This window comes from Anomalospiza imberbis, chromosome 27, assembly GCF_031753505.1.
Source record: "Anomalospiza imberbis isolate Cuckoo-Finch-1a 21T00152 chromosome 27, ASM3175350v1, whole genome shotgun sequence".
NCBI lineage: Eukaryota > Metazoa > Chordata > Aves > Passeriformes > Viduidae > Anomalospiza > Anomalospiza imberbis.
This window is the reverse complement of record NC_089707.1, coordinates 1,074,076-1,096,784: the sequence shown is the minus strand read 5'-3', so window position 1 is coordinate 1,096,784 and position 22,709 is coordinate 1,074,076. Positions and strand designations below refer to the sequence as shown.

Sequence of the window (22,709 nt, the reverse complement as noted above, 5' to 3'; positions counted from 1 at the left end):
GAGGTGTGCCCAGCAGGTGAGATGAGATACTGAAAGGAGAAAAACATATTTAAAATCTGCTGTGTGCACAGGCAGCACAGCAACGAGTGTACAGACCTTGGATTTGTTTGGGGGTTGTTCAGCTTGTTCTTCGTGCAGCATTTCCAGTGATACATTTATTGCTAATTAACCATAGGATTAGTGTATAACTGATTTAATTGCTATATTTCTTTTGCTAGAAGAGCAAGAAACACACTCTTGAAAATACCTTCTGCATTCTTGGGCAAGTCTCTGTTAAAAATCAAATAACTACTGTTCAAGTGGCATGGGTGATCTTTCTAATTTTTAATATCCTAGTTTTGTCTCTCTTTTAACAGTTAATTGTTTTCATAATGAGCTATGACTGCCACATATGTTAGAGGACCAAATTAAAAAACAATGACCTGACAGAGAGGGAAAAAAGCTTCCCCTTCCAAACCTGGAGAGGGCACAGAGGTAGCTTTGGATTTACAGCTCTGGGTTGATGATGTTAACTTTGAAACAGCCCCTAAGAAAAGGGAGGCTTTGCATTCCTGCCTGCTTCTTCCAGCTGTTTGTCCTTGTGGTGGTGCCCCCACTTCCCTTCCCTCTGTGGAATGTACAAGTGGAGATGGGACAGGTATTTTTCACTGCAGCCACCTCAGCACTGTGAGCCTGCACAGCCCCTGTTGGTCTCTTCTCCTGGAGGAGCCTCTGCTGGGGCTCCTGGGGTTGGGAATTCCGTGGCCAAGCCTGCTCTGGAATAAGCTCCTCTGCTGGCTCTGAGAATGCAGAGTAGGAAGCTCCAAACCAGGGATACCTGCAGAGTGAAATCAAGAGTTTTTCTGTCAGGATATCCTGCTGCTTCCTTCCATGTCTGACAACAAGTGATTTTGGGGATTTTTTGGATTATCTGCTCATCCTGGGGCAACACAGAGTCTCCGGCAGCTGAATCCACTTTCAGCTGGTGGTTCTACCTGCAAATACCTCACCTTGGCAGTGTTCCCAGAGGAACACTGGAATATTTTCCCTTCAGCTCAAGAGTTCATTTCTACCCAAACATTTCACGCAGTCCTAGGAGAGAGTAAATGTTTCCCTTCCACAAACCGGTGCCAGCTGCCAGTGAAAACTGATTTTCTACCTCCTGATACCCTCAGCTCAAGGTTCAGAGGACATTCAGGGATCCTCCCACAGACTAGCTGTGACACTCTTCCACATCCAAACCCACAGCTCCACTTGCTCCCAGCTCTGCCAGTTGATTCTTAAAAAATACCACTGAAGGTTTCACTGTGCTTGTTTCCCTTTTGCACTCCAGAGCTCCACATCAGTACAAGTTTTTGGTTACAACAGTATAATTTGAGCTGGATTTGAGGTTTTGGGGTGTTTTTATTAAAAAAAAAAAAGCAGGGAAGTGCATTTATGGAAAATAGTGTGGGTTTGATCAATAGTGGGAATTGGAAGTTTTCCATCTCTTTTGTGCAAGATTGCAGAAAATAACAGCAATGGCAGAGTGAGACGTTTCCTACCTGTGAGCCCAGAGGAGACAACATAAACTACCACACCCCAGTCCCTGGGGAGCCGGAATGCCTTCAGGGCAAAGCTCAGCATCGATCAAATTAAAGACACCACCTCCACCCGCATGGATCTTAAACCTTTTTACACAAAGTAAATGTAACCCAGCACCTACAGGCGCACCTGGCTCTTGGAAATTGTTTCCAGTTTCTACTCCCGCGTCTGGACAATTTGCAGCCCATTGTGGGGGTGTGGGCTTCCCTGGCATCCGTGACAAGTCTCACATCCTCCCTCAATCTCCTGCTGCTTTTCAAACGAGGGAGTTTGAAACGAGTGAGCGAGCCCTGAGTTGAAAAATAAATGCAGTAAGTAATACCCAACCATGTGGTGTTTAACGATAGCCAGTGCTGGTTCCTGCCCTGGGACGGGGCAGCCCTGGATGCAGGGACACACTGGGAATGAGAGGCTGGAGAGCAGCACCATGGAAGGGACCTGGGGGTCCTGGTCAGTGGCAAGTTGGATCTGAGTCACCGCTGTGTCCTGGCAGCCCAAAGGGCCACCCTGTCCTGGGGGCACCAGGCCCAGGGAGGGATTGTCCCACTCTGCTCTGCACTGGGGCAGCCTCACCTCCAGTGCTGGGGGCACTTTGGGCACCACAAGGTCAGAAGGACCCAAAGCTGTTGGAGAGTGTCCCAAGGAGGGGCACGGAGCTGGGAAGGGTCTGAGGAGCGGCCGAGGGCACTTGGCTCGTTCAGCTGCAGCACAGGAGACTGAGGGGAGGCTCCTCGGGGGCTGCAGCTCCTCCCGAGGGGAGGCAGAGGGGCAGGGGCTGAGCTCTGCTCTGGGACAGGGACAGGAGCCCAGGAAGGGCTGGAGCTGTGCCAGGCCTTGGCACGGAGCTCAGGGAAAGGTTCTTCCCCCCGAGGGTGCTGGCACTGCCCAGGCTCCCCAGGGAATGGTCCCGGCCCCAAGGCTGCCAGAGCTGCAGGAGCGTTTGGACAGCGCTGCCAGGGATGCTCAGGGTGGGGGTGTTGGGGTGCCTGTGCAGGGACAGGGCTGCACTGATGATCCCTGAGGGTCCCTTCCAACTCAGGATATTCCAGGATTCTAAGTTACTGCCAGCTGAGGACTGGAGGAAGCACTGGCTACTGACACAAACAGTTTGATGTCGGACCAGAGCAGTGGCTGGAGAGAGTGGACACACTCCTGTGGACACCCCTGCTGTAGTGTCCGACACTGATCCTTTCCAACTGCTGCTCCAAGCAGGATTCTTAACAAAAAGCTAGTACATCATTCATTACAGGAAAATGGATTTATCTGATTTACTTTGGGAAGGAGACTGCCTTGTGGTGTTTCTCAGCATGTGGATACTGGAATGGAATGGAATGGCGAGGACCACAGCAGCTGGAATTCAGGTGCTGGGTGCTATCTCATTCCCAAAGCTGGCATTCCGAGGTGAATGTTCCTTGGCAGCCAGAGGCAGACACCTCTCCTGGCAGTACCACAGCCGGGAATTTGCCACTGCAGCTGCAGTAGGTGCTGGTTTACACGCTTTCCTGAAAAACTTTTCATTGCTTTGTCTCCACTCCAGTTCCTCATGTGCAGATTTCCCCCTTTTTTGTTGGTTTATTTTGAGCGGGTTTGTTTTTTTTTTTTTTTTTGGTACGCTGCTGTTGCACGGAACGAACCCCGCGAGCCCCTCCGGGGGCAGCCCCACGGCGAGGGGCCGGTTCTCGCCGGGGGTCCGGGCGGGTCCGCGTCCCCGGGGCGCGGGGCGGGGCCGGGGGTCGCGGGGCCGCCAGTGCGGCCGGGGCGGGCACGGGGCAAGATGCCCAAAGCGGCGCTGCCGGGACACCGGGGGGGGTCGCGGCGCTCGGCGCTGGGGTAAGGCCGGGACCGTGGGGGTCCGCCGGGGGGAGCGGGGCTGGGACCGGGGGGGCACCACGCGGGGGCGGCGGGGGGAGGGACTATATGCGGGCGGAGGGATCCGGGCGCGGCGGGCGGTGGGAGGCGGCTCGGTGGGTGGAAGGGGCGGGCGGAGGGAGCGGCGCGCACCGGACGGCGGGAGCGGGGCCAGGGCCGGGAACGGGACCGGGAGCGGACCGGTAGCGGGACGAGCCGGGCCGCGGCGCCGCCTCCCGGGGCCAGCGGGAGCGCGGAAGGGCCGGCGGCGGCAGGAGAGCGCGGCGGCCGGGAAGAGCCGGCAGGAGGCGGCCGGAGCCAGGCGGGAGCGGGCCGGGAGGAGCCGCCATGGAGCGGAAGAGGTGGGAGCGCTCGGCGGGGCCGCCCCGGGCGCGGGGGGGCCGGGCCGGGGCTGCAGCCACAGGTGGAGGGGAAGGGAGCGGGGAGCTGGCCCGGGGCAGCCGCGGGGAGGTCGGGGATGCTCGGCCCCCTCAGGGACGGGGGCGCGCCCTGAGGAGCCCCCGCGTCCCCTCAGAGCGGCTCGTGCCCTGCGGCCGCTCGGGGTTCTTTATTCTCGGAGGAGCAGCAGGGGTGGTGTTCCTCCTTCCTCGGGGCTCGCTCTGCTGCCTTTTGGGTGTACTCAGGAATTGTGGGGAGGGAGCCTCGGCTGCTCGCGGTGCTGGCCCCGGGGCGGGCTCGGGATGCGCCTTCCCGGGAGTGTGGCTGCGGGGGGAGCGCACGGCCCGGGAGCTGCAGGGTTTCTATTTATAGCCCTGCATGGCTCATATGGCTGTAGGTGGCCATATGGATCCTCCCCGCACCCACGAGGCACCCGCGGGCTGAGGTGTGAAACTCGGGTCCAGCGGGAGCTGGGAACGCAGCAGGAGCTGTCCCTGTGTCCTCAGCTGGCCCTGCGTGTCGGGAAAATCCATACCATCAACTTCTGCCTCTGACACAGAATCCTCACAGGACGGTTTGGGTTGGGAAGCACCTTAAAGCCCATCTCATTCCACTCCCTGCCATGGCCAGGGACACTTTCCACTGGACCGGGTGGCTCCCAGCCCCGTCCAACCTGGCCTTGAGCACTTCCAGGGATGGGGCAGCCACAACTTTAGTTGCAGGTTTAATTTTTGGAATCGGGTTATGGTTGTGAGAAAAGGGGGAGTGAAGCAGAAAGTGCCATCCTCGAGAACGTGAAGCCGATTCTGCTGCTGCAGCTCGGAGGCTGAGGGCAGGATGAGACCACCAGCAGCAGCTGAAAGCTTCAAAGATCCTGTTTTTCCCAGAACTTGTTTGTTAAGTTGCAGTGTCGGAGATGAACTTTGAAAAAAGGGGCAGAGAGGATAAGTAGAATGTTTTTGTTACCAAATTATTATGGGTTTTCCCTTTGTATCAATTTGGACAGAGATCAAAGGTAGAATAGAGCTTTGTTGCACTAATTTTTGGTTTCTGTTGCATTTTGCATTACCTCAGAGTGGCAAATACAGGTGTGGCAGTTCAGTAATACCTGTGTGAGTTCTGCCTGTTGTTTACCTGGGTGACTGTTCTGTCCAGCTCCCAGGCATGCACAGACGCAGGGAGGGTTTCTGGAAAACCCCCTGTGAGATGTGTGTGTGAGCCAGTCTCTGGCTGGAAATGACATCTTCCTCGAGGTCTGAGTACCTGGGCAGGATTTTACAGCCAGTCCTCAAACCTCATCCTTAGGAGGGTTTCTGGCTGATAGGGTGGGACTTGTGGGCTGGATTTGGAGTGAGCAGAAGTGCAGGGATGAGGGATTTCAAGAAGAAAATCTTGTCAGGGATTTTGACAAAGTGGCAGGTTGTCTTAGAGTTCTGGCTCTCCTCAAATTGAGGGTTCTCACACAGGGGAAGGAGAATTTAGTGCTGCTTTGTGGGGCTTTTTTCTTCAGAGTGTTTTTCTTCTGAAGGTTTGATGACCAAGTGTCAGAAATTTGGGATTGCTGCTCATCTCTGCCTCAGGATGTTGACATCACTGTGCTGGGAAACTTCACACTCTTGTGTGAAACTTACTTTGTTGAGAATTCCTTACCTTTGCAGCACAAATGTAAGAAGTTGGAAGGGAATGTTTTTAACACTCCTCCAAGGATATTTTGATTGGTACAATCTTTTCCAAAAAAAAAAATTGTGGAGCAAAATGCTTTCACTGAGTCTGTGCTTTGCTTTTCCTCTGTTGCTCTGCTTTGCCTGCAGGGAAGCTCTTAATTTCTTACATGAGAAGGAAACGGCATCAAGTTGCACCAGGGGACGTTTAGGTTGGGTATTAGGAAGATTTTTTTTCATGGAAAGGGTTGTAAAGGATTAGAACAGGCTGCCCAGGGCAGTTGTGGTGTCATCATCCCTGGAAATACTCAAAAAACATGTGGATGTGACACCTGGGACATGGCTTAATGGTGAACACGGGGTGATGCTGGGGTGACGGTTGGATCTGATGATCTTAAAGGTCTTTTCCATCCTTAACAATTCCATGATTCCATGATGCCTAATTGAGCCCTACAAAATCATCTGGTTGTAATTGTGTTTGTCCCAAGCTCTTCTTTAGGGATGTGACGCTTCTGGAAATTCGGGAGGTTTTGTGTGTCTCCAAGTGCTTTGTTTGGGGTTTTTTGGGGGGTTTATTTTTGGTATGGTTGGAGTCCAAGTTGCTGAAGAAGACCCCTGTTGTCCTGGGGGGACAGGGAACATCATCCCTTGGGAACATCATCCCTTGGGACAGGTGGGGTCCCCGAGGCTGGAGGCTGCCCCGTGGGATGGGGTGTGGATGTGTAGGGGTGTGGGGTGGGCTGTGGCAGCTGGAGCCTGGTCTGGCGTGGTTTTCATGGCCGTGCCAGCCCATCCCAGGATAGCCCAGCTGGGGTGTGGGGCCCCGGGGCAGGGCTGGGTGTGGATGCTGCATCCAGGGGTAGGAGGGGATGCTGTGACAGGACGCTGGCAGTGCTGGGTTGTGCCATTGGGGTCCCCATCTCCCTGCAGCCCTCCAGGAGCCCTTGGTGCTGGATTTGCCTGGAGCAGAACTGGGGAGAGAAGTGAGGGAGGGAGCACGATGGAAGGCAAGAAGAAGAAGAATCATTTTGTGTTCTTCCCTTGCCCCATCCAGCGAGGAAACGAGGCTCTGAGTGCCTGCTTTCAGTGACCCGTTTTCCCTGGGTTATTCCTGCCTCCATTCCTTCCAGAGGCCGGCGGTGGCTGGGTTGGCTCAGGGTTTTTTGGGTTTTTTTTTTTTTGCCTTTTGTCCCTTGCTTCCCAAGTTGTGCAGATCCTGTGCAGGGTAAATGGGAGAGCGGAGGGGAGGAGACTGTGATGAGGGAGGAGGGGAGAGGGCCCGGGCAGCCGCTCTCTCCTTAAGGATATAAGGCAGGAAACAAAGGGTGAGCTGCACATGGAGAGCAGGGGCACCTGGCAGGCCCGGCCCTTCAATAGGCTGCCCCGAACGCGGCTTCATCGGCACGGAAAAGTCTGGGAATGAGAGCCGGGGGTGGCTCGGGGTGGGTCCCGGCAGCCAGGTCTGTTTTGTTAGCTGGAGCCAGGCGGCCCAAGCGAATAAAGCCCCGGAGCTGGTGATGGACGAGCGTGGAAAATCCTTTGCAACTTGTAAACTCCTTTGCAACTTGGCCGTGCCCTTGCCTTTCACGCGCGGGGGAACTGTGGCACAGCCTCATTCGGGAGCCCGGGATCAATCCGGGCTCTCGGCGTCGCTGCCTGGGGGGATGTTACACAGCAGAGCTTGGGCTTTGCAGCTTTGTGCCAAAACGTCTCGTTTCTGGGCCTCTTCAAAGTCTTTGTGCAAAACCAGGAGTGCAGGAGGAGCAGAAGGAGGTAAATTCTGTGTTTTGTGACATTTAAAGGGCGCTTTAACAGGGCTCAGAGTTCCGTGGTATTGGGGAAGTTTCTGTGTGTCCTGGTGTGCACCAGGAATCCCGCTCGAGTTTTGGGTTCCTCTGGCTCCCCCCCACAACTCTGACTCTCCCAAGTGTGTGGAGGTGCCCCAATGTCCTGCATGGTCCTGCCAGAGGGTCCCCAGGAGCTCCAGGGCACCCCATCCCATCCTTTCTCAGTGCACCGTCACCTTTTGGTCATAGCTTTGTTCCCTGGTCTGTTCTTGTCCCAGAGAGCCTGGGGATGATCCTGCCTTTTGCAAGACCTAATCAGAATAAAAGTTTTTCTTCTGAACATTTCAGTGCTTTTCCTTTGGGCCAAGCTTCCCCAGGAAGAGACAGGACTCTCAGTCATTTCAGGTGGGTTTTTTGAGACTCTGAGCAGCTTTTCAGTTCTTCCTTGCAAAATCACCACAGCACATACTAAACACACAGAGATGAAGGACTCTGTTCACTTAAAATCCTGTCTTTGACTGTACTGACTGTTCTGGAAGTTACTCTGCACTTTAATGCATTATTTTTAAACCTGCTAAGACACTAAACCTTAAATTAGAGCAGCAGATCTTGGAAGAGGAAGCAGTGCCATGTTCTTCATGTAGCAGGAGTTTTTCTTCCTGGCTTCACTGGCAGTGACAGCTCTGCCCTAAAGCTGCTGGAGTTGGTTATTCCTTTCTCTGGATTGAAGCAAAAAACTCCCTTTATAAGTTTGAAAAAGTGATTCACAAATTTGGGGCTGGGCACAGGCTCTGTTCCTGGCTGCTTGGTCCTACTCTGTGTTGTCTCCTGGCCCAAGTGCAGCTCCCCAGGGAGCTGGTCCAGCTGAGGAATATCCAGTGGGAGAGTATTTCCTCCTCCTCTCCCTGCCCTCCAAAGATGGATTATTTTCCTCAGCTGGTTCATTTGCATGAACACTGGGCTGTGTGAGCAGTGGTGGTGGCAGGGAGGAGATCCAGGCAGGATAAGCAGCTTGGGAGCAGTTGGAGCCAGGAGCTTCCTAAGCAGATGCTGTGTGGGATCACCACAATCTTTCAGTCTTAACTCCTTCGAGAGACTTCTTCTAATTTCAGTTTAAGTGTAATTTATATTAAATTGATCTCAGTTTTTAGAGACCTTTTAATACTGTGGTACTCTCTGGGTTTTTTTTTTTTGTTTTTTTTTTGTTTTTTTTTTTTTTTTGTTTTGCTTTTTTGTTTGTTTGTTTGTTTTGTTTTATTTTTTTGTTTTGTTTTTTTTAATCTATTTTTTTCATGCACAGCCTGACTTAGCCTAATTGCTTTGTCACTATCCTATACTAGAAATTCTCTGCTTATGCTGGTTTTCCCCTAATAAAGCTTCAGGACAGGAGATAATATGTGAAAAGAGACTTTTCCTTTTGTTTTGTTGTTGTTAAGACCCTGGTAAAGTTATCAGTATCTCACCAGTGTGAGATAAGGTGGTAACTGGTATTTTTGGTCTTAAAATGCCTTCCAGCCCATTAACCTGTGATAGTGGGATGGATATACAGGAAGTGATCTTCTCCTGGATGTGAACTAGGATTGAATGTGCAAGTTGCAAAGTGGAGAGAACCAGAAGTGAGAGTAATTGACAGACTACAGAGGTGTTGTTATGATGCTCAGTGAGAAGGTGAAGAATACTTGGTGCTTATTGTCTTTAGTCCTACACTGCAGCCATAACACACTGGCTTATTTTTGCTTTATGAATAAAAAAATACCCTATGATGTTGAATAATTAAAAAAAAAAAACAAAGAAAACATCAGTAAAGATGTGGAATAATTTGTGCCTGCTCTCCAGGTTGAGTCTTCATGGAAACCTGGGTGTAACAGAAGAATATCTCTTCCCTTTTGCTATTAATGGAAAGTTTTACGAGATTTTGACATTTATCTTTGCATCACTTTGCGATTCTTTGTTTTGCAGCTTGTCAGTAGTTAACTTCTGGTTTTCTCTTTTTCTGAAGTCTTCAGGATGCTACAAAAGACATAGAATCAAACCTGAGTGTGCTGTTCAAGGGGCAGGGAGAGGAGACAAGGAGCATTTTTGGTACTGGTCAAATGCACCAGTCCCGGGAGAAGAAATTATACTTGAAAATGGGCATTTACTATGAGAGACAGCTGAATGAAAAGTGCATCTGTGCTGAGCTCTCCCTTGATGGTTATTGTGTGCATTATGCTACATTTGTTTATCTGATCTGAACCTTCCTCTTGACATATAAAAACATCTTAACTTAATTTGTGTGTTCCACATGAGAAGGAGTCAACATGAAAGCATTTTAGAGTTGAATGTGAGCTTCATTCTTGAAAGTCCAGCATGTGATTTTCAGGAAGGAAATAAAAATTCTCCCTCCTGAGTTGCAGAGGCAACGCCGTGGAAGTGCAGAGGGTTTAGGTTTCCCTCCATGGCTCTGGTGTGTTTTTTGCAGCCCCAGTGGGAAGAAGTTCCGGAGCAAGCCGCAGCTGGCGCGGTACCTGGGCAGCTCCATGGACCTGGGCACCTTCGACTTCCGCACGGGAAAGATGCTGATGAACAAAATGAACAAGAACAGGCAGAGGATGCGCTACGACTGCTCCAACCAAGCCAAAGTAAGACTGAGAGGCCCTGGCGCTTCCCCTCCCTGCTGTGGAGCTGCCAGAGCAGTCTGGGAGAGAGGGAAAATGCAGCACTTCATAACTGGAGTGTGAATTGGAGCTGTGTCAGAACAGCTCTGCTGGTGGGGGTTGGACAAATGCCGCTCCCAGGGGGTTCGTGCCGTGGAGGAGAGTTGTGTCACTGCTCAGTCTTCTGTGGAGGAGAGCAGGGAAGAGACTGTCACCTTCCTCAGTTCCCATCACAAGAAAGGCATTGACCTGTGGGAATGAGGGCAGAGGAGCCCCTCTGCTCTGGAGCCAGGCTGGGAGAGCTGGGGGTGCTCCCCTGGAGAGGAGAAGGCTCCAGGGAGAGCTCAGAGCCCCTTGCAGGGCCTGAAGGGGCTCCAGGAGAGCTGGAGAGGGACTGGGGACAAGGCCTGGAGGGACAGGACACAGGGAATGGCTCCCAGTGCCAGAGGGCAGGGCTGGATGGGATATTGGGAATTAGGAATTGTTCCCTGGGAGGGTGGGCAGGCCCTGGCACAGGGTGCCCAGAGCAGCTGGGGCTGCCCCTGGATCCCTGGCAGTGCCCAAGGCCAGGCTGGACAGGGCTTGGAGCAGCCTGGGACAGTGGGAGTTGTCCCTGCCATAGCAGGGCTGGCACTGGATGGGCTTTAGGGTCTCTCCCAATCTAACCCATTCCATGATTCTGTGATCCCCTTCCCTGGAGTGTGAGCTCACCTCCTCCAGCACAATCTGCTCCAGAGCCCCACATTTCCTGGGGCTGTGCAGCAGCTCTGCCCTGCCCTTGCCTTTGGTTTGAGAGGAGAGAAGGGATTTGGGTCCACGGGGATGAGGAGATGCTGCAGTTCCTGCCAGTGACTCACTGGAGCTCTCCCAGGCTGTGCTGGTGACCCAGCTTTGGCACTGATGGAAGGGGAGGTGGCATTTGGGGCAGAAAGCGTGAGAGGGAAGAGGGCTGTGAGGCCTATTTGTAGAACAAAATAAAAGATTCTCTAGCTGCTAATTCAGATTGTTGAGGTGTCAGGATGGCAGTGACAGGCTCCCTGTCTGGATTGATTGTTCCAAGTCATTCCTAAGGATCTTCATCAGATGCTAAAATCTTTCCCAGAACCCAGAAGCTGCTGTGTATGCACCTAAACACTGAATGTGGAAAAAGCACAATGCTCATTTTTTAAGTACATCAGCCAGTCAAGGATCATCATCATGAGAGTGCTGGGAACATTTCTTACAGCCCTGGTGCTGCAGTGATATTTTGAGACCTGCCTCGAGGCAGAGACCAGCAGCTCACACACCTCTCAGGCTAAAAATTCTGCCCAAAACTCTCAATAAATGTACAAATGTTATCACTGGCTTCTGAAAGGATTAGCACCCAGATGGTTCAGAATTATATTTGTCCTGAATACATCTTTTCTACATCTCATGAATAAATCTGTGAAGCAGACACAGTTTTTGCATCCCTGAGAACAAAGCGTGTCCTACAGCCATTCCAAGAGTTGTGTGCTAGATTTTGGGAATGAGCAACAGCCTTCCTATGCTTCCCCTTACAGAAAATGCAATCGTGTAGAGCAAAATTGATTATGAGCTTCATTTAAAAGCTGAGCTTTGTTCAGAAGCAAAGGTAAGAAAGGGATTCAGCTTTCAGTGGTGTTGGTTTGTTTATTGGTCACAACTGGATATAGAAGGAAGAGTTTGGAATGGTTTCTGGATTCAGAAACCAGCCTACAAATGCCTGTTTGTAATTTTTTAATTTATTACAAATATTGTGTTGTAATCCTCTCTTTTAGTGATTACACGTGGTTTGTTCTGACTCTTAAAGTCATTAAAAATGGGAGTAAAACTGATGTGTGTGAACTCACATGGGAGGAGGCTGCTATGTTAAACAGAATGAGTGGAAAACTTTGATAGGTCTAAGGCAAGATTTGAATTTAGTTATGTATTTTTGGCAGCCTAACTTGTATAACTTGAGATAAGACGAGATTTGAAGCCCAGGAACTGTTCCCTGCTGCACTTCTTTGTGGCTGTAGTAGCATTTTAGCAAACTGAAACTATTTTTGTGGGTTTTTCCTTTTGTTTTTGTGCGAAACAGGGCAAGCCTGATTTGAACACAGCCCTGCCCGTGAGACAGACAGCCTCTATCTTCAAACAGCCCGTCACAAAGATCACAAACCACCCCAGCAACAAGGTGAAGAGTGACCCCCAGAAAGCTGTGGACCAGCCCAGGCAGGTAAGGATGAGAAACTACTGGATTTGCTACTGGGAGGATCCCAAAATAATCTGCTTTATTTTGTGATGCTGAACAAATGCTGCCTGGCAATTCCTGATCTCTGGCACTTCAGAATTCAGAAAAATCTGATCTTTCAGAAGCGGTGGCTTGCAGTGCTCCCAGCTCTTAAAACCAGAGTAAATCCCATTCCCAATCTCTAGTTATGGACTCTGCATACTGGGATTTACAAACTCCAGCCTTTGGTTAGATCACAATTCTATTGTAGCTAAATCTGAATTTCCTTCATGCTGAAATTAAGTATTATCTACAAAATTATTCAGGCATTGTAACCACTTCAGAGGACACTTAGGTTTAGAATCAGTGTCAGATGTTGCAGTTGTGTAAGAATTCCATGTTCCATTAAATCCATGACCCAGGGATCACATCCAGTGTGGTGTTCATTGCAGTGCAAGGGACTGTACATTAGTAGGAGTAAACTCTGCCAGTATAAGATCATAAATTCACTTCACAGTATATTGTTAATACAAAGTCAAAGTGGTTTTCTTATCATAATGTCTATTTGCAAACAAGAGAACACACCGGAGTTAAAGGGAAGGGTAAAGGGTGCTTTACCAAGGGAAAGCCCTGGTAAAATAAGCTGTACCTATTGGAACACTGAAAAACTTTTCTGAAAACTTCAAAAAACACTTTTTGAAGGCAGTTTTTAAGAATTTCATAAACCTAGTTCAACTAGAACCTCCAGGTGTGAGATAGAACTTATCTGAAATGGGTGGGCTTTTGGTGGGTGAGGTGGGTTTTTTCTGGTTTTTAAGCAGGTTGGCAGGGTCTTACCATGGTTTTCTGGGGAAGTAGATCCTGTATGTTCACAGTGTTGTTGCTATTCCTGCAGCTTTTATAGTTTAGGTAATAAAAGAGAACACTAAAGATAAAATGCCCTCTCCCAGTTCTGAGCTGGATTTGTGTTCCTGTTTAAGATATTTTACAGGATTGCTGAATATTTTGACTTTTGCTCAGCAGACTCCAGATGTTCTGCAAAATTTTAAAGCAGTGCCAAGTCCCATCATGCTGGCTAAAAAAATCACAGAATCCCAAAATTCTTTAGGGCTGGAAGGGATCTTAAAGATGATCCCATTCCACCCTCCTCCCATGGGCAGGGACACCTTGCACTATCCCAGGTTGCTCCAAGCCCCATCCAACCTGGCCTTGAACAATTCCAGGGCTGGAGCAGCCACAGCTGCTCTGGGTAACAAAAACAAAAAAAATCACCTATTTGAAAGTCTAGGGAATATCCAGCCTGTGTTTGGGCTGTGACTGGCCTCATTCCCCTTTTTGGAAAAGTCATTGCACTTGGATTTTGACAGTCAGGAAAAAGGGGTGGGATATGCACGGTTTGAGGTAAATTCTTGATTTCTCAAAACCTCGATAAAAATGTGGCTTTTTGCAAGATAGTTGATCCTGCAGCTATGCATTGCTTTCCTCCTGATATCTCTCCTGCACCTGGTGCAAAGTTAAAGGTGTATCAAGGTGATGTGTTTGACTTTCTACCACACCACACATTCAGGTGCTTTTAAGCCTGGGGAGAGCCTGTGACTCAAAATCTGGTAAAGGACCAGACATGGGGGAAAGGACCAAACTGAAGGAAGAAAATAGAACCAGACAGGAATAAAATAATACTTTACCTTGAATACAGTTCTTGCATTCCTTAAGTTTCTGTGGGATCCATAGGAGAGAAATAGGGTGCAAACAAGGCTGTCTCACACTGTGGACTTGTAGCTGAAAGTCAGCAAGCCTGGCCTTGCTGCTGCAGCTCAGAGCAGTGAAAGTTCCAGGCCCTGGAAGGAAAGAGAGTTTTCCAAGGCAGCAAACTGGGAGAGAGGAGTTGTGGGGCTGTGTTGGAACCCTGGTCACTGAGAATTTCAGACTTTCTGTGCTGACAGGCACTGACCCCCAGGAGAACACTGCATTTGACCTGAGGCTGTGGAGAAGGCTTCCAAAATGGAATGATAGAACTGGGATTGTGGCTGTGGAGTTTGAATAGAAGTGTGGAATGTCACAGGGTGGAAAACTTAGAGTTTAAGGGTTTAGAATATAGTAATATATATATAAGGAAAGATGGAGGTTTTAGGGTGGAGGCTGGTCCTTCTCCTTCACCCTCTCTTTCACCTTCTCCATGGGTTTGGGTGGTTTTGTGTCATTGGATAAAAAAGTCCCCACTGCAGGCACGGGTGGTTGGTTATTGGGTAAGAAGGAAAAATAATTTAGGTGTCATTTCTTAATTGGACAGTTTATCCTTAAAAGGCCTTGTAAAGAGTGAGACAGGGCTCCATTTTCAGTTTGTTGGAGTGAAGTGCTGTAGAACTCAGGGTTTGTGAGACTGTGACATAGATAAGAACTAATAAACACCTGAGTCCCAACAAGAAATACCATCTCCCACATTTAATCCCAACCCTGGCAAAAAGAAGTTAAGACTCGACAGGGCTGATTGGCACTGAGGATTGTTCCTGCTGTTGGAGGTGGCAGATCCCTTCTGTGCTAAATCCACATTAAACTGTCCTCAGCACTGCTGTTCCCTGTCTGCACAGGAAGCAGGGACTTTGTGGAGCTGTCAGTTCCATTCCTGGCTGTGCCACTAAGCACCAATAACCACCTGCTTTGACTGCAGCTCTTCTGGGAGAAGAAGCTGAGTGGACTGAACGCCTTTGACATCGCAGAGGAGCTGGTGAAAACAATGGACCTTCCCAAAGGGCTGCAAGGTAATCAGAGGGTGCCCTTCACTCAGGGCTGGCATTTGGCACCTGGCAGCAGTGAATGAAGGTGCTGAGGGTGAGCTCCTTGTTCCCAGAGCCTGGCAGGGCTGTGGTCATTCCTGCTGCAGCCCCAGTGCTTTGCCTGGGGTCCCTTTGTTCTGAGGAGGCCTTAAGCAAAGCTTCTCAGCCTTTTGGGGGATTCATTTTCCAGAAGCAGCAGAGCATCCCAGAGTGCTGCTTGTGTTTGGGTTGGAAGGAAGCTGAAATCCCAACCCATTCCAGCCCTGCCTTGGCAGGGACACCTCCCACTGTCCCAGGCTGCTCCAAGCCCCATCCAGCCTGGCCTTGGGCACTGCCAGGGATCCAGGGGCAGCCCCAGCTGCTCTGGGCACTCTGTGCCAGGGCCTGCCCACCCTGCCAGGGAACAATTCCTAATTCCCAATCTCCCATCCAGCCCTGCCCTCTGGCAGTGGGAGCCATTCCCTGTGTCCTGTCCCTCCAGGCCTTGTCCCCAGTCCCTCTCCAGCTCTCCTGGAGCCCCTTCAGGCCCTGCAAGGGGCTCTGAGCTCTCCCTGGAGCCTTCTCCTCTCCAGAGGAGCACCCCCAGCTCTCTGAGCCCTCTTCAAGCAGAATGGAAACATCTTCCCTTCCCAATTTGGTGATTTTTATTATCTTTTTGGTTGTAAGAGAATGAGGAACTGCTCTAAGTTTCAGTAGCCTCAGAGAGCTGCGAAGGTGTTGTTAGAAACATTTAGGTCTGAGATTTATGTCGTGTGAGCTTTCCAACTGACAGCCTGTGCTTTGCCATTAAAATTTAATTCCCATTGTCCTGATTTCCTGCTCTCTGCCTGGGGCAGTGCTGGTTATGGATTTCCCTCCCCCTTGCAGGGGTTGGCCCCGGCTGCACGGACGAGACTCTGCTCTCTGCCATCGCCAGTGCCCTGCACACCAGCACCATGCCCATCACTGGCCAGCTTTCTGCAGCTGTGGAGAAGAACCCTGGGGTCTGGCTGAACACCTCCCAGCCCCTCTGCAAAGCCTTCATGGTGACGGATGAAGATATCAGGTAGGAACTGGAAGTAGCAGTTGCTGTTCTGGAACAAGGTTCCTTGTGCTCAAACAGTGCTTTGCTTTTCTTCCTAAATGTCTGATGGAGCACTGTGCCTTGGGAATTAATTTGAATGGCTCTCTAGCAATAGAGTAGACAAAAGTAGTTACATTTAGCTCTGTCATGTGCTTAAAGCCCACTGTGTTTTGTTTTGGCCATGCTCAGTTACTTTGGAGTTTCAGGCTCATGTTTGTTTTTCGTTTCAAGTTTCCTTTTATTACAAAAGTGTCTGAGTTGGGGGAACCTCGACTGGGGCACCTCTGAGCAGAGATGGTATTGGAGAAATCCTGTACAGGGGGATTTGGAGTCTCTTCACTTTCCTCTGCGTCAGTAAATGAATTAAATAAAATGTACGGATTGACCAAACCCAAGCTGTGCCTGCTGTGGTGACAGGGAACAAGGATGCAGTTTATTCTGCTATAGGTTGCTTTAGTAATGAAATCTTGTTAAATCAGGATTGGTCAAGCTCAGCTTTAAGTTTTTAATGGAGAACTGAATATACCAAAGGCCTGCAGCATGCAATTTGCATTCATTAAGTGTTTAAAGGCAGTCCTTGCTTTGACTGCTTGAATTAATCTTTTGGAATTGCAGCATGACTTTTCTGGGCTTGATTGAGACATAAATGACCAGGAAAAACAGTCTGTTTGTAACTTTGATGTCCTGTGGCTGAGCTGAAATAGGAGTCCCATGAGCCACTGGTTGTTGATCACTTCTTTGCTGTGTCTTTGACTTCTTAGGGTTGGGACTCAAAAGGAAAATGAGCAGAAAGAAATTGCCTGAAACTTAATTTTCTCCAGTCTTATTTTTGAAAGTCTGTGCAGGGTAGGCTGACTTGCTAGATATTAGTAGTAGGAATTAAAAATTAGCATTAGGCAAAAAAAAAAAAAAAAATCATCTGCTAGATTAGCCAAATTTCAGCCAGAAATCGACAGGTGCAGGACACATAATATAAATACTGGACAAAATTTTAAAATGTTTTTCATCTTCACTTAGAGTACAATGCCAGGTGGGGGTTTTGGGGGTTTTTTTGTTGTTGTTATACAATGGAGTTCTTAGAGGGCTTTTCCAGTCCATGCTTGTCTCATGTTGGAGGGATTGGAGACTCTTTTCCCTTGACAGGGGCAGCCCTGGGGGCTGATGTTGGGTGTCCCTTGTGTTGGGCAGGAAGCAGGAGGAGCTGGTGCAGCAGGTGAGGAAGAGGCTGGAAGAGGCCCTGATGGCTGACATGCTGGCCCACGTGGAGGAGATTGCCAGGGATGGGGAGCCTCCCTCGGAGAAAGAAGGAGCAGAGGAGGAAGGAGAAGAAGAAGAGGAGGAGGAGGAGCAGGACCATGATCAGGAGATGGAAAATGTATAGTCCAGGTAGGGTGATAGTGCTGTGTCTCACCTTAAACACTGGGGACAGGAGGGTTTTCAGGAGGAACTTTAAATATTGATGAATCTTTGCTTTTTAGCCTGGGCTTTGAAAGGTGTGGTGGCCTTGGGTCAGGAATGGGGGAGGTGGGCATGAGACCCCACCTGCAGAGCTGCCCAGCCCTGGGGAACCACAGCAGGAGGACGTGGAGCTGCTGGAGCCAGGCCAGAGGAGTCACGGAGATGCTGCAAGGGCTGGAGCCCCTCTGCTCTGGAGCCAGGCTGGGAGAGCTGGGGGTGCTCCTCTGGAGAGGAGAAGGCTCCAGGGAGAGCTCAGAGCCCCTTGCAGGGCCTGAAGGGGCTCCAGGAGAGCTGGAGAGGGACTGGGGACAAGGCCTGGAGGGACAGGACACAGGGAATGGCTCCCACTGCCAGAGGGCAGGGCTGGATGGGAGATTGGGAATTAGGAATTGTTCCCTGGGAGGGTGGGCAGGCCCTGGCCCAGGGTGCCCAGAGCAGCTGTGGCTGCCCCTGGATCCCTGGCAGTGCCCAAGGCCAGGCTGGCTGGGGCTGGGGAAGGCTGTGGAGCACCAGGAGTGGCTGGGGGAGCTTAGCCTGGAGAAAAGGAGGCTCAGGGTTCAGCCCCACTTGTCTCAGCCTGTCTCCATAGGAAAGGTTCTCCAGCCCTAAGATAACTTAGTGGCCTCCCCTGGAGCCTCTGAGACAAGAATCAGGAATGTGGTGGGGGAAGAAAGGAACTTTTTAGGATGAATAGCAGAAGAGCTCCTTTGGAGGGAATGGGGATTTCAGGTAGGAGGAAGATTGATTTTGTTAAGCAATCCTTGAAGCTTGAGGATTGATTATAATGTGCAATCTGCTTGGCCTTTGGGAGATCCCATCTTTTATCTGGGCTCTTTTTTCCCATTTTCCCCTATCACCAGCAGTAGTTTTATTTGGACAGTGAATACCTTGAATTCCTTTCTGCTTTTGGGGTCTGGAAACAGGCAGGAGCCAGAACAAACTGACTGCTGCAGGTGAAACCCAGGAGATAAAGACATGCATGTGTTCTGACAGTGGGATTTCTCCTTTTAAGAAAAGATACACAAATTCTTTTGAGTTACAAGGTCTTTGTTTTTCCTCTTTCAGGGAGTTCCATCTAAGAATCCCCAGTATAAACCCATTCAGCAGGGTCAGCACAACCATTCACAGAGCCAAGAGTGCACCATCAGTCCAGCTGTACCCCAGAGCCTTTGGATGGACTTCAGGAAACATGGAAGCTGATGGTTCATTCATTGCAGGGGAGTTTGCAGATGGAACTTGACTAAACTCTACTCCCCTTCCTTTTTCTAAAGGGGCAGGGTGATGGGGAATACAAGAGTGGGAGGGGATAAAGATTATCACATGGTGGGAGGGGAAATGCTAGGAACTGAATTTACTGGCTCTTTTTTTTTGGGTTTTTTTTTTTTTTTTTTGTATTACTTTCTGTGGGTCAGTGCTGGGTGATACATTTTTAAGCTTTTCTATTGAAATACTTTTAATGACCCACAGAAACAATTTTCTCTCTAACCCAAGGGAGGGAGATGCTGTTTCACTCCTTGGCTACTCTGCTGTGGGCTACCTGTTTGTACCTGACTGTAGGGAGGTCATTTCATGTTGTGAATGGTTCATTCCATATGTGAGTTGCTGTTTCCTCACAAGACCACATTGGTCTTGGAAGTGTTTGGAAGTGCAGCCTCAGAGCTGAGCTGCCAGTGTCTCTCCCACCTGAGCTGGGGTGAGGAGGGGAAGCTGCACTCGAGGACTTGGGCTGCCAGCTCTGGGAATTTGGGCTATTTGGTTATTCCACACCACAGTTTGGATACAGAGTTCTGTGTGTCCAGACATTTGCCTCCAAGACTCTGTTCAGAATATACCCAGCCTGAGGTATATTTTTCTTTGGTTTAAGTCCAGTCAGAAGGACTTTCTCAACTGGGGATGGAAGAATGACTCATTTCTGACTGATAATGAGGAAAACTTCCTCCTTTTTCTCTTCTGGTGCCAAGAACCTGCCCTCTGTTCCTCAGTGTGGAGGGAAGGGGATCCATTCCAACAGGTGTGGCTACACACCTGCTTTTGTGTGCAGTAATGTTCTGACCTCTTTAAAAAAAAAGGAAAAAGGTTGATTTTTCTATAATTGATATCTAAAAAAGGAATTTAAAGCTTTTTATTAAGTATTGAATCTTTCTTATTTGCATGTGCAGTGAAGTGACCAGCATTTTGTGTCGAAAATTGGACTGATGTGAAACCTGCCTTAATGTGTTTATAAGTATTGGGCTTCACCATGGGTACCTTGATTGATCCCTCAGTCTCTTCCAGTACATCTTTGAGCATATTGGGGTAACTTGTGGCTAAAAATGGATTTCTCTGGGAAGGGAGACAAGGAGAGGGGAGGAAGATGAGACGTGATAGCTTGGGGAATGTGTTGACTGGGTTGCAAAATTATTTTAGTCTTAGGGTATCCATTGCACAGCTGTGCGTGGACGTCTCAGCTGAGAGAACACTACAAAGTGGTGCATTAAATACTGTGCCACCAACCAATTGTACAAGTTGTTGGTATCCCAAAACTTGGGGAAGAAAGTAGCTCCCAGAGCCTTTATTGTGTGAGAAAGATTAGCAGGGACAGCAAGGCCAAATTGCCTTTGGGAGTAGTGCAGCTTAGTGATCCCTGAAAACTATCCCATGCCAAAGTGATTGATCCCTTATTCACTCTTTTCTTAAAGGTTTGAGAACTCAAAAGTGCTTGATACTGCTCATTTGAGTACTGCAAGGAGACTGAATTGTACTTTGCTGATGCTCTGCCAGGTGCTGCTTTGGGGAGCTTTACCTGGCACTGCAGGCAGCGACCATTATTTTCCTTTCTGAACAGTCTGTTACAGTTACTACTCTGTAAATCTGTCCTCTTGTAAGTCATGGTGTTGAATTAAATGTTTCTCACAAAGAAGAGGTTCTTTCTAGTCTGCCTCAAGCCCTTACCTGGAGTTTTGTGCTCTGCCCTTTCCACTCTCCCAGTGGAGATGCTCTGGGGGTTGGTCATGGGCTCCAGTCTGAGATTTGGATCTTGACATCTGAAGCCTGGCAGAGGGGAACGTGGAGGGAAACTTGTGGAAAGCGGTTCATTCTTGTTGCAGAATCCTCTCCTGTGTCCTCACCAAGGGAGAGGCTGCCAGGGTGTCCCATCTCTTGGGCAGGTTGGTGACAGAGTTACAGACTTGTTAAGGTGGGAAAAGATCTTTAAGGTAATAAAGTCCAGCCATCAGCCCAGCACCACCACATTCACCACTAAACCATGTCCCCAGGTGTCACATCCACACAGTTTTTGAACACTCCCAGGGATGATGACTCCACCACTGCCTTGGGCAGCCTGTGCCAGGGCTGGACAACCCTTTCTGTGGGGAAAAAAACAAAATCCCTGATATCCAATCTAAACCTCTCCTGGCTCAACCTGAGTCTATTCCCATGTGGCCTTTTGAACCTCAACTCCAGCAGTTCATATCCCACCCCAGAGGTTATTCTGGCACTGGCTTTTTGAAAACTTGTTTAATATCTGGTTATGTCTTTCTCTGCTTTTACTTGGATCTAAACATACCATTGAGGCACCATAGCACAGGTGATTAAGATGTTGACACTCGTATTTTGATACACTGAATATCAATTTAAATTGCTGCCAACTCTCTTGTTTCATCCCTCCCCCTTTTCCAGTTCAGCTCTCTTTCCTTCAGTTTACAAAGTTTATTATGCTTTCATTGATATGGAGGAGTTGCTTGTGCAAAGTGCCAAAAAGGGACCCAGGACTCCTCTCACAGCCAGAGAAAGTGAAATAACTTTACCTGCTTACCAAGGTGAGGAAATCAAGTGTTTGTTTTCACTGACCATGATGTCATTTTCGTGTTGCTGCAATAACAGCTGGATTAGTTTGTCTTATCTCAGCCCTGGACGTGACTGACGGGCATAAAGTGTTTGCCATCATCAAATCTGTCCCCAGGGTGGAGAATGCAGCTTGTTTGAGGTACAACTTGTTAGGCACATGATTAGTAAATAATGTACTTATGAGCAATTGAGTGGAATTGAGGCAACACTCATATTTTGTTAATTAATATTCTCCGCTGCATTGGGTGTTGATGGCTACAGTTTTTTCCTCTCCACTTAGTTTTACAAAAGTTCAAGATTTGAAGGGAATGTCATTATCCTGCTGTTTGGGGAGTGTTATTTTTACTGAATTCTAGCTGGATTAAGCCTGCAAACCATAGAATGAATTGGAATGGATATTGGTGCAGCCTGGATTTGGGCAGCAGAGCTCTTGGAGGTGGTTCTGCCCAGGAAGACTTGGCTCGATGCACATCTGAAATTGAACTTGCTGAACTGGCTGTTGAGCAAGGAAAGGGAGGAGTTTTCTTGCTTGTGAACTCAGCACAGCAGGAAGAGAAGAGAGTCAGGGATGACATGGCTGGACTCTGAGAGTGCAGGCATGTTAAACCCTGCCTGGGGAGGCTCTGATGTCATGGCTGGGAGTTTGGGTTGGAAAGGACCTTAGAGCTCATCCAGTGCCACCCCTGCCACGGCCAGGGACACGTTCCACTATGGCCTTGGGCACTGCCAGGGATCCAGGGGCAGCCAGAGCTGCTCTGGGCACCCTGGGCCAGGCCCTGCCCACCCTCACAGCCAGGAATTCCTGCCCAATATCCCATCTAAATACTCGTTGCTGCTCTGTGTGATATGAATGAAGCAGGACACCTGGAAGGACTCCTGAGTCATGTGCTTTTGTCTTGCTTTAAGGAGGGACCATTCTGTCTGGACTGATTGTCCTGGTCCTTGGAAAGAGTGTGGGATAATGTGTTTAAAGGGGGAGGAGGCAGGAGAATGCTTAATGGAGAAAAAGTAAGTTTTTAGGTAATAACTCTCCAGTCAGGAAATCCTAGTTATTTGGGATTATGTGCATAAGAACAATCTCCAAGAGTCCAGATGCCCATGCAAATACTTGGATAATAGCACTTCTTCCCTATCACATAAAATGCATATTCCTCACTGTTGTCACTCTGAACAGGAATTTCTGCATCTGCTGGAATTGTTCCAGACTTTGGGGTCGATTGAGGATCCTGGTGTTGCCTACTTTACCTTCCTGCTTTAATGAAACACAGCCATGGGAAGGTGGTGTCCTAATTCTGCAGCACAGAAAATAATGTCCTCTATGGGCTGTAGTGAGCTAAAAATTGGGATTTGTTCTCAGATTAGCAGGGATCAACTTGAATTAATGAGGGAAAACCTTTCTCCCCCTCCTCCTCAGGCTGATCCCGTGAGTAGCTGGAGTGTAGGAGAGAACAGCACAGAACAGTGTGTGCTAAATGGTATTTAC

The 22,709-nt window shown here is 49.2% G+C and overlaps 1 protein-coding gene across 4 annotated transcripts; it reads left to right on the top strand.

Annotated features, from left to right (window-relative positions):
- Positions 1–3,301: 3,301 nt before the first annotated feature.
- On the top strand, positions 3,302–20,300 carry MBD3 (methyl-CpG binding domain protein 3). Of its 4 annotated transcripts, none has more exons than XM_068174144.1 (8): positions 3,302–3,393; positions 7,607–7,663; positions 9,720–9,879; positions 11,975–12,112; positions 14,775–14,865; positions 15,748–15,925; positions 17,132–17,329; positions 18,467–20,300. In XM_068174144.1, the coding sequence occupies exons 1-7, from the start codon at positions 3,338–3,340 to the stop codon at positions 17,322–17,324; spliced, it is 873 nt and encodes a 290-aa protein (XP_068030245.1). In that variant the 5' UTR covers positions 3,302–3,337; the 3' UTR covers positions 17,325–17,329; positions 18,467–20,300. The 4 variants fall into 4 exon arrangements, with proteins under 4 accessions (XP_068030245.1, XP_068030247.1, XP_068030246.1 ...); XM_068174145.1 differs by lacking the exon at positions 3,302–3,393 and adding an exon at positions 3,553–3,773; XM_068174146.1 differs by lacking the exon at positions 7,607–7,663 and having other exon boundaries at positions 3,310–3,393.
- The last annotated feature ends 2,409 nt before the right edge of the window (positions 20,301–22,709 follow it).

Excerpts from the sequence above, each read along its gene's own strand:
- MBD3 (XM_068174144.1), top strand. The coding sequence starts at position 3,338 with ATGCCCAAAGCGGCGCTGCCGGGACACCGGGGGGGGTCGCGGCGCTCG. Across the intron at positions 7,664-9,719 it reads AGGACTCTCAGTCATTTCAG|CCCCAGTGGGAAGAAGTTCC; the intron begins GTGGGTTTTTTG and ends TGTTTTTTGCAG. Across the intron at positions 14,866-15,747 it reads CCTTCCCAAAGGGCTGCAAG|GGGTTGGCCCCGGCTGCACG; the intron begins GTAATCAGAGGG and ends TCCCCCTTGCAG.